The sequence below is a fragment of the Podarcis liolepis genome (assembly GCF_965112155.1).
Source record: "Podarcis liolepis genome assembly, chromosome: Z".
Taxonomy (NCBI): Eukaryota; Metazoa; Chordata; class Lepidosauria; order Squamata; family Lacertidae; genus Podarcis; species Podarcis liolepis.
This window is the reverse complement of record NC_139570.1, coordinates 10,780,873-10,792,035: the sequence shown is the minus strand read 5'-3', so window position 1 is coordinate 10,792,035 and position 11,163 is coordinate 10,780,873. Positions and strand designations below refer to the sequence as shown.

The 11,163-nt window shown below is 45.4% G+C and overlaps 1 protein-coding gene across 2 annotated transcripts; it reads left to right on the top strand.

The window, feature by feature from the left end:
• The first annotated feature begins 612 nt into the window (after positions 1–612).
• On the top strand, positions 613–9,471 carry NKRF (NFKB repressing factor). 2 transcript variants are annotated; one of them, XM_083486400.1, is made up of 3 exons: positions 613–1,231; positions 4,528–4,667; positions 6,089–9,471. In XM_083486400.1, exons 1-3 carry the CDS (start codon positions 936–938, stop codon positions 8,056–8,058), a joined length of 2,406 nt encoding a protein of 801 aa, XP_083342526.1. In that variant the 5' UTR covers positions 613–935; the 3' UTR covers positions 8,059–9,471. The 2 variants fall into 2 exon arrangements, with proteins under 2 accessions (XP_083342526.1, XP_083342527.1); XM_083486401.1 differs by lacking the exon at positions 613–1,231 and adding an exon at positions 3,697–3,814.
• The last annotated feature ends 1,692 nt before the right edge of the window (positions 9,472–11,163 follow it).

Sequence of the window (11,163 nt, the reverse complement as noted above, 5' to 3'; positions counted from 1 at the left end):
AAGGAACTACATTGAAAGGTAGTGGACTCCCCTTCACCGGAGGTTTTTAAATGGATTGGAAAGCCATCCACCAATGATTCTTTAACTGTGATTCTTGCATTGCAGGGGGTGGACTAGATGATCATTGGAATCCCTCCCAAAACTACAGTTGTGTGATTCTAGCTCAGAATAAAATCTATGTCAACCATTGTGCTCATATGACTTGGGGGTAAACATATTCTTGATTCCAAATATGCATAGATTTTAGAGAAGGACCATAACATTAAACGCATTCACAGAACTTCCTCAACAGCAAACATCTGTCGTCTTAATAGAATTGTAGAGTTGGAAGGGGTCACGAGGGTCACCCAGTCCAACCCTTTATAATTCAGGAAACTCTCACCCAACGTGGGACTCGAACCCCAGACTCAAATAATGATTCCATCCTCCTCCCCTTGCCGGCCGAAGCGCTCTCGCTCGCTTGCCTGGGCTCTTTTCCTCCCCACCTCCAGATGGCGCTGTGGGAGAAGCGGAGCGCGCTCCTTGCCGGCCCCCCCTCACTCGCTCTCCCTTAGGCTCCCCCGCCTCCTCCGGAGATCTCGCGCGGCTCGAACGTTCCATCCCGCCCACGCGAGCAGCGTCTAACAAGCGGAAAAAGAAGAGATAGAAAGCAGCGGGCTGGACTGGGGGGAGGAGCTAGGAAGAAGCGCTCGCGCATGCTCACGAGAAGGAAAGAAGACAGAGGAGGGGTAAAGGGGAGCGCACTTGAAGGGAGAGAAGGAGCGGGGTCTCACGCACGTGTGAACGGACACGGTTGCTCTTGGCTCTCCTTTCCGCACCCGGATCGGGGTTAGGCGGGATCGGTCCGCCGGGGAGCCCCGTCCTGAGTGCTGCCCCCCTTCCCGCTCGCCTTACGCCGGCGCCGGTTGGCTTTGGTGCCCGGACAAGGCCAGCCCATGGCCGGCGGAGGGTGGACGTTGCCCGGCGGGGATTTCTTGTCGCCGCGGCCGCCTTCCTCTGCCCAGCCGGTTCCTCCTCAGCCGCCGCAGCCTCCTGCCGAGGGGTCAGCCGCTACTCCCCCCGAGGAGCCCGACCTGGAGCCTTGGCGCGAGAAGCAGGAGAGCGACCGGCACTGGGCGGTGCGAAGGCAGTTCCTTCTCCGCAACTTGCCGGACTACCCGGGAGACGTCTCCTTCCAGAAGCTCCTGGCGCTCTCCCACGCCTGGGCCAACCATGTCTTCATGGGGTGCAGGTAAGGCGCGGGGCGCTTCTCTGCTTCTTTTCCCCACTTCAGCGATCGATCGCGCGCGCAATGACACGTGTTTGGGGGGGTAAACTGGTGGTGTGTACAGCCCTGGTGACACGTTGGGTGCGTATCGCAGTTAACGGAGGAGGAGGAGGGGGCTTGAGTTGTTAATAGAGGTCTGTTGAGCTGCTGGGATAAGTCAGCCGGTAGAGCATGAGACTGTTCATCTCAGGGTTGTGGGTTCGAGCCCTTGTGCGGGACAAAAGATTCCTTATTTGCAAGGGGTTGGGCTAGACAACCCTCAGGATCCTTTCCAACTCTACAACTCTGTGATCCCACCCACCCACGCACGCCTGGCCTTGAGCATACTTTCACTGATTCAGCCGTTAAGCTGTTTCCGGTTGTTTTGCTTAGGGACTCAGCGCAACTATTATACCGGTCCATGCAGCTCCGTGCTGTCTTCTGTACTAACCGGCTGCGGCTGTCCAGGGTTTCAAGGAAAATAAACCTGGGAGATCTCCTGCCAACAAAGTAGCTGCTCTGCCACTGATTTTCAGCCCTTCCCTACAGTGGTTTTAGGTACAAAACGCTGCCTTGTCCAGCGCCAGCCACTGGTGTGCCTAGTTCAGAAGTTCACAAGAGGAAGATTTTCTTCTAATTCACAAGAGCAGTGGGGAATTTGTGCCTGCAACTTCCACCAGCTCCACTAAGCTTGGCCAGTGCTGTTATTATTAACCAGGGGTGATGGGAGCTGGACTCCAACAAGGTCTAAAGGCCCACTGGCTCTCCATCCCTAGGTATTATTAATTAATTAATTAATTAATTAATTGTTAATAAATAGCTACGCCGCTGCCCACTCCCCATCCTGTACAACGACTGGCAGTGGCTCTCAAGAATATCTGGCAGGGATCTCTCCCAGCCCTGTCTGGAGATGTCAAGAAATAAACCTGTGACCTCCATGCCAAGCAGATGCATGCTCTACCACTCACCTTTGACCCTTCCCCTTTCTCTTCCCATTACTCTCTGTTCACAACTCATTTTCCTTTCCATGCAGTGATTATTAGTGTTTGGTATGTAATATTTTAGTCATGCTCTTCTAGCAATTACCGTATTTTTTGCACCATAACACTCACTTTTTTCCTCCTAGAAAGTAAGGGGAAAAGTCTGTGCGTGTTATGGAGGAAATGCCTACGGGTGGCATGCCTACGGATTTTGCTCCTCTAAAAACTATGTGCGTGTTATGGTTGGGTGCATGTTATAGAGCGAAAAATACGGTAAATACTACGGACAGTTTGCAAACAGAAAACCAGTAGCAGTGCAATTAACAAGGGCATGCTGCACTAAAACCACCCATTTAAAAACATCAACTGCACAGTAAATAAAATATTTTGGGAAAACAGCAGTAGAACTAACCATGAAAAGACTTACTGAATAAAAACTCTTTCACATGTGGTTCAAAAGGCAACAGAGAGGAAACTGGACAAATCTCTGCAGGAAGAATATTCCAAAGTTTCTTTTTGCAAGGGCAATTTGCAAAGCCCCCTATTCGCCCTGTTCTCCGTATAAGGGTTCATCAGGAATAAGGAAGGGGTAGTACAACAATAGGTGGTGGTGCTAGCCTCCATCTCCCCAGCCCTCATGGGAGCACCTCATTGATATCTGTCTGATTGCCATTATAGAGCAGCAACAGAGGCTGAGAGCAATGCCAGTGGAAGGCAGAATATTAACATTTCTGTTTAGCTTCTTTATTGACTCACAAAACAATTGCAAGTTCCCAACACCCTTGAGACTGTACAGGTCTTCTTCAAAAGAACTTTGCTTATTGGCTTGGCATCACTGTCGTGGGTCAAAACCAGTCCTTGACAAATCTTCTATTTCATAAGCAATATTTCTCCAAATATTTTAAGGCCTTGTATATTTGTGGGGATCTTTAACAGTCTGCCATGTTCACTGTTGTACCCTGTTTGGGTTTGCTCTGGTAGGCAGCCCTCATTTCCTTAACTTTACTTCATTTTGAGCCAAATACCTTTATTTCTCCCCAGAATAACTATCACCCATTCTTCTCTCTTTCCCCCCAAAACAAGAAAGTTATAGGCAGATCAGAGGGCATGGAAGCCCTGTCTTTTTTTACCACTGGGGCCACACTTGCACCATACATTGTGTCACTTTAAACAGCCATGGGTTCCCTCAAAGAATCCCGGGAACTGTAGTTTATTCAGGGTTCTGAGAGTTGATAGGAGGCCCCTATTTCCCTCTGAGAGCCAAAGTTTACATAGTTCTATGGGAAGAGGGGTTGTTTGTAGCTCTCAAAGGGAAAAAGGATTCTCCTAACATCTCTCAGCCCCCTTAACAAATGACAATTCCCAGGATGCTTTGGGGAAGCCATGACTGTCTAAAGTGGTACAGTAGTGCTTTAAATGTATGGTGTGGCCTTCGCCATTATGACATAGCAGCCACTGAAAACAGACCTTCAAGTATTCAGTGCAGTATTCCCTGTTTTGGCTACCAGCCTTAAAAAAAGAGAGATTGCACATGCTAAGAATCAAGCTGTCCTTGACCAGTGGCTGCCTTCTCCATTCACTTAACTGGGTCAGAAATCAACAAGGTTTAGGAACATAGGAAAGAGTCTTGTACCAGGCCAGACTATTAGTCCTTCGAACTCAGCGTTGTCTGTTCTGTCACAACAGTTGCCCTCACAATGTTTGGGTTCTTTTCTCATACCCTGCTGCTGGAAATGCCATGTGTCTCTCCATAGCACCCCTTGTGCCAAAGATCAACGCCAGCATATTCCTTTATCTTGTCCATTGTTTACATTTGAACTGGAGATAGTTGCCAGTTAGATATCATGATGGAAAGTTTTGCATCCACAGTTTTCTTTAGTATAGCTGTGAGTTTCCAGAAAGTTTTCCTTTTGCCAAAAGCAGCTTACCCCAACCTGTAACCCCCAGATGTTACTGGACTCCCAGCTCTCATGAGCCCCAGCCAGGATACAACTTGGCAAGGATGATGGAGCTAGTGTCCAACAATATATGGAGGGAGCCACATGGACTATTCCAAGCATAAACAGTACTGAGTTACCTGGATCTGTGGCCTGACTCTGAATAAAACAGCTTCCTGTGTTCCTGTATCTTGTATTATGTTTCGCTGGGCAAAAGTGTGAAAAGGTGTTGTAACCACACATCTCTTGGTCCAACAGGACACCCACTTAGGTAGTCCTCTGGTGGGCAGAGGTAGGAGTAGAGCTGCAAGGGGGGGGGTGTAATGGCAGTCTATAACTTAAAGCTTCCTTTGTTTAAATGCAGGTATAGCCCTGAAGTTATGGAGAAAGTCCTCCATATGGCCGAAGGGATTGACATTGGCGAGATGCCGTCATTTGAATTGGTGCCTGATGCCAAGGCAACTAAAAGGCCACGCTCCCCGCCGGACTATTCTCCATCTCGTAGTGAGTGTCTCCATTTCCCTCCATTCCATTCACAGCAGAATTGGCTCTTTAATGAATCAGCAATGTCAGGCATGAAAAGACCAAGGGCTGTATCTAATATTCTTTGTCCACTAGCCCAAGGCCTCATGCACTAGTGGACGAGTGAGTTTTAAATGTTGTGCAGCTGAGAAATCCAGCGCTACAACAGTTGCACCAGCACGGTGGTCTTCAGCCAATCTAGACCTGAGACCCACCTCTAAATCCCAACCAGCAACATGGGACCCACATTCAGATTTTCACTTTTGATTTATACTTAATTGTGCTGACATCTCAGCACACGTCGCACACTATTTTTTAAAAAAGCATGTGAGCCAATATTTAATATATCGTCGGTCAAATTTTGTACGCTTTTAGTAGATGTGTCCTCTTTTATATTTTATCTTTACTCCATGGTTAACACTGAGCAAGAGGGCAAGTCATATTTGTGTTATATTCCCCTCCAAAAGGCTTTCTGTCACTTTTTTTAGCTTTCCATAACTTTTCTCTGTCAACTGCTGGTGCCTTTTTCTCTGCCTACCTTGCACTTTTGGACTCACATCACCCGTCTTGCCTCTGTTGTTCTCCTCTACACCTCCCTCCCTCTCTTTGCCTCCTCCTTGCACCCTCTCAGTCCTTTATCTCTTGTCATTTACTTTTGTCTTACCTTCTTTCTCTATCACTAGGTCTCTGCCTATCTCCTCTTTCTCTCAGCTCATGTCTTCCACATTTTCTTTACCTTCTCAAAAATTTATTTCTTTCTCTCTCACCTTCTTTTGCTTCCTTTTTATCTGCTGGTATTACCTTTCTATGTCTCCTTCACTTTCCTTTTTTTAACTCTGCTCACTTCATTTCACCTCCTCTGCCCCTTTAATTCACCTCTCTGTAACTCTTCCGCCTCCTACTGTCAACAGCAAAACAGGATTTCTGTGGAAGGTTCATCACTACCAGAACCTAATATAGGCAACAGCAGTTCTTTGTTGCCCCATTGTTGGATTATTAAATTGATCCTCAGATACACCTCCACACTGCAACATATAGTTGTAGTTCCCAAAGCAAAAGTGCTTCCTCTTTCAAATTGCAAAGTCTTGCCACTTTACAATCCCCCCCCAAGACACTAAATAAAACTGACTGACACTGGAATATTGAAGTTGCAGTCCTATGTATGCTTAATTGAGAATAAGTTCCATTAAATAAGTGGATCTTCCGAGGACTGTATGCGTTTTCAGCCATAGCTTTAATCACACAGCTATGGAATATAATATTTTGAAAATCTGCCTTCCACTTCTGCCCCCCCCCCCCCGGCCCAAAGTTACAATTTCTCATGCCTGCAGAGAAAAGTTATATTTCACCCATGTTTCATTTTTCATTTTAAAAATCCTCTTTTAACTTCTTACATTGCATAGGTCTCGAACCTCCAAGGAAGCAGACTGCCAAATACCATGTCAGGCCTCGTTTTGAACCTATACACTTTGTAGCCAGCAATACTCCAGATGAAGGAAAAAAGCCTGCTTCAGAAAATGAAGCAGAGGAGGCCAGTGAGAACATAAGCCAGCAAATCCAAAACTACGCTGATCGGGTTTTCAGCAGCTTCAGTACCCAGGATGAGGACACACAGTTTTCCAGAACAGTAGGTTTAGGTTATGGAAGTACCCAGGGAAACCAGATGGAAGCTGAAGTGGTTTCCAAAAACGAAGATTCTTCTGCCAGTGGTGTTGCAGCAGATTTGTGGGGGCCTTCTCTTCTCCAGGCTGCCTCTGAAACATTTCCCAAATCGGTTGTAGTAGCCAAGCAGTATTTCATTAACAAACTTGCAGTGGCAGTCCGCAATAATCTTGCTAGCCCTGAAGCTAGTTGCGAGCCAGACAAAATTAACTACACTTTTCTGTTGACACGATCCATACAGGCTTGCAGGACAAACCCTGAGTATATTTATTCCCACTTGAAATATTTTTCCCCTGAGGACCTTCCCGATAACAAGAAGCTCCTAAAAGATGGTTTTGCTTGTGAGGTGAGGTGTCAGGATATATATTTGGCCACAGGTTATGCCGGCAGCAAAAATGGATCGAGGGACCGAGCGACGGAACTGGCAATGATTCTGCTGCAAAAGCCTGTGGAGGTTAAGGTTGCCCAGCGAAAGTACAAGAACACCACCCTGGAGGATTTAGTGCTGTGTCAGAAGGGCAAATCTCCTCCTGAATTCCCTCCAGTGCTCAAGCATTTGGATGACACTGTCACTTCCACGAAAGAATGGTCACCTGGACAGCTGACCTTTAACCCCCAGCAGGGCTCCAGTTCAGCTAAACATTGGACTAACTTTGTCCTCACAGAAAACGCCAGTGATGCCATTGGGATTTTGAACAATTCAGCCTCCTTTAACAAAATGACAATTGAATACAAATATGCCATGATGCCAAATAGATTGTGGCGCTGCCGTGTCTATTTGCAGGACCACTTTTTAGCCGAAGGGTATGGCACGAAAAAAACAAGCAAGCATGCTGCAGCAGACGAAGCGCTGAAAGTTCTCCAGAAGACCCAGTCCAGTACTGGGCCCACCAAAGCAGTCCAGGTTCGCAAATTTAGCGGGGCCACTCGTATTCCCCCCAAGAAGAAGAGTCTGAAGGAACTTGTTGTGTATGAGAACTCCATGAACCCTGTGTGCACTCTGAACGACACTGCTCAGTTCAACAAGATGACAGTGGAGTACATCTTTGAAAGGGTGATGGGGATCCGGTGGAAGTGCAAGGTGATGCTGGAAAAGGAATTAATCGCTGAAGCAATTGGGGTCAAGAAGAGTGTCAAGCACGCAGCGGCAGAAGAGGCTGTCAGAGTCCTGAAAAGAACCCAACCAACAGTCATCAACAACCTGAAAAAAGGCACCGTCGAAGACGTCATCTCAAGGAACGAGATCTGCGGGCGTTCAGCAGAAGAAGCAACGAAGCAGCAGATCAAGGAAGACAACATTGGGAATCAGATTCTAAGGAAAATGGGCTGGACAGGCGGTGGCTTGGGGAAAAGTGGGGAAGGGATCCGAGAACCGATTGCCGTGAAGGAACAGTTCAAAAGGGAAGGGCTTGGGTTGGACAATGAAAGGGGGTCAAAAATTGCAAAGAAAGATGTTGAACAGATCATCCAGAATTATGCCTTCTCAGACAGCAAAGTTGATCTGACGTTCTCAACGGAACTGACCAACGATGAGCGCAAACAGATTCATCAGATAGCCCAACAATACGGGCTTAAGAGTAAATCCCATGGACAGGGCCGTGATAGATACTTAGTGGTTAGCCGAAAGAGGCGTAAAGAAGACTTGTTACACCAGCTAAAGCAAGATGGTCAGGTTGGCCATTATGAACTCATTATGCCACAGGATAAATAAGGCTTGAGGGCCATCCATTTCTTCTGGGGATGTTCAGATGAGGCTGAATTCTCCATTAAACCGAGCGAAAGTTGCACATGGATGTGGGAATGATTGAAACCTGTTTTACTTGTTCATTAATTTTCTAAAACTTTCTTAGGGGAAAAAATAAGAGCTTTATATAAGCAGTTTAACTGTTTTATGAAATCTCTTGGAAAAGGCTTGTTTCCTTCACATTTTCCTAGTTTTGTAATAGCAGGAACACTTTGTGTGACAGGGAAAGTTTGCACACCACTTTAAAGCAAAAGGGTAGGATGATTTCCTTCTCTATTTTTTGACTTAAAAAAAATAAAAAATACAAAAATAAAGAAGGTGGCAATATGTAGAAAACTATGTAAAGTTGGTATTAATAATAAATAGATTTTTATTTCTGGACATGCAAAGAATTGCATGTTTTGTATTTAAAATGTTGGATTTTATTGTGGGAAGGATGGGGAACTTGCTTTTCAGTTTATTCAAAATGCAGCATCATTACCGTAATTAGTGATTTGGTTTACCCAAGACTGCCTTCTTCATTTGTACCCTAAAAGCCAAGGATGAGGAAGCTGTGGCTCTTCAGATGCTGCAGAATTACAACTACCACAATCCCTGGCCATTGGTCATGCTGGCTGGGGCTGAGGGGAATTAGGAGCCTGTCACCATCTGGTCCACAGGTTCTCCATCCCTGATATAAACCCAGAATGGGGGATAGTCACAAAAGCCCAAGTCTCAGATTTTTATTTAAAATCTATATTTATAAGCCAAAGTTCATAAGTGGGTGGGAGTTGTTTTAATTTTGAGTTGTTTTGATTTTAGTAGGAGCACAAAGGCATAAAACTCCCACTGAAATCAGTGGGCCTTAAGTGCGTTCAACTGTGGCAAGTTGCATACGGTTTCTAAGATAGCTTTCAGAGTTTGAGGCAATGCCTTCTGCTTCCTCTTGGGGAGGACGCCTGAGGAGTATGTCACAGTTCTGTATGTGTGAGATTATGTAAACACACGCAAGCTTGGTCTAATTTTTGTTATTTCATAGAGCAGGGGATAGGGAACCCAGATGTTGTTAGACTTCAATTCCCAAGAGTCCTTGGGCGATGAGAATTGTTGCCTTGCAAAATCTGGTTCAAGGCCACAGGTTCCCCCCCTCCGTCATAAGAGCCAGAATCTGTAATTCTTTGACATAAAATTGATTTATTGTGCATGCTGCAGAACATACAAGGTTCTGGGTTTTGCCTCAAGTGGCCATGCTTTTGCTTTCCAAATCTGATGATGTTAGTGAATAAATTAAAGCGTTTTCTATCACCTTAACAGAAAGATGAACTCTGGTGGAGTGGATTTCTCCTACAACTATTGTTCAGTGAAGTATTTTTAAAAAAATAAACACTCTTGGTTCAGGTCCATTTGTTTCTATGTGTGCTGCTTCCACTTTTCATTTCCTTCCACTGCATTTTTTGTGTACATGTGCTCGTATAAAATATGGAGAGAAACAAGTAAAAGGTTCTCTCTGTAGGGCGTTTGATTAGTGTGTGCGTAATTCTCTTACTTCCCCTTATTTCCTATGCAAAAACTAAGCTTTTTTGAAGGCACACCTCCCTCCCAGTTCCAGGAGCCTTTAAAGAAAATGCAGCCTTGTTAAGGATGCAAAAATCAACTACCTTTTCAATCTACTTGTCTTTCTGGGAACCGTCATCCATAGCTAGAAACAATAAGTAGAGGATGCCATGAGTAAATCTGGTTGATTTACTAAGCCTGTGTAACTTTGTTTTATGCATAAAAACAAGTTTAGCTTATGCACACAGATCATTGCAGGTTCCAACCAAGAAGAGGCACCCTTAATGGATGAGGTAAGGTGGAATACCTCTTCTGAGACTTGTACCGAGAGTTTTAACCCATTGCCCAAATTTAATCAGAAGCACCATTTCCATCAACAGGAAGGCTTTCAAAATTAATAAATTAGATATTACTTGGGCTACCTGGGACCACCTTGAAGAATTAACTAATTATTTAATGGTTACTCTCTTGGACCTTTGCCACCTAGGAAAGGTACTGAAGCATGTAACAACCCATAGCTTCTCTTGCCAATCATGAGAACTAAAAAAAGAGAGGTAATACTGGAGATAGCTAGCTACTGTGTGCCAGCAAAATCTCTTTCCTAGCTCAGAAGGGAACAGAAATAGTACTGCTACTACTACAAATGGTAGTTGATTTGATTGACATCCCATGTCCTTTTAAAATTTGGGGGGTGGCTATTGGCTTGTTTTGATTTTATTCTGTGAACTGCCCTGAGACCTCCGGGTATAGGGGAGTATATACAATCAATCAATCCATCAATCAATCAATCAATGATAGAGCAGGGGTGGATGGGTAGCCCCCAACCCAGAGACCTGATCCAAACCCCCATATTTTTCAGGCTGCTCCAAGCCTCCCAATAATTTTGGTAGTAGTGGCAAAAAGGAAGTAGGCAGCAATAAGGGAGGCAGAAAAGTTAAAATGTCACTGTCCAGCCCGGCAACCGGATGGCTGTACAAATTACCAGCTTCCCCATACTGATGGCTGGTTTGAGAAGCACAGAGGGACCATTAAGTGCACAGATCAGCTGAGAGGGGAAGCTCAGTGCCTATATGTGTGCGGTGATACACCCACCACTGGCAATGCTCCACCCCCCTCTCCAAGGGTAAATGCACCCCTTCGACCAAAAATGGTAACCACTCCTGAAACACAGCATGAGCATCCAAGAAAGAAAACATAAGATTTACTTGGTGGGGATAAACTTCTCCAGACAAGGCTGGCTTATATGAAAAGAATGTACCCATGACCTAAGTGAGGAAACCAAATTAAAGCAGTGATAGCAAAGCTAATTGAAAACAAAAGGGGGGCTCTATAGAGTTGGTTTGGTATGCTAGCTTACCAGCCTCCATTTAAGAGTAGCTTATTCCTATGCTGCAAGCTGTTCCCTAGCATGCAAGCTTACCTGCTCTTGGTTTTCTGTTTTGCTTATCAGTCGCCAATACAAAAAGTAACTGTGGTGTTTACAAAAAGGATGCTGGGAAATGCACAGCCCCCAGGCAGCTGCTGAATATGACACAGAAT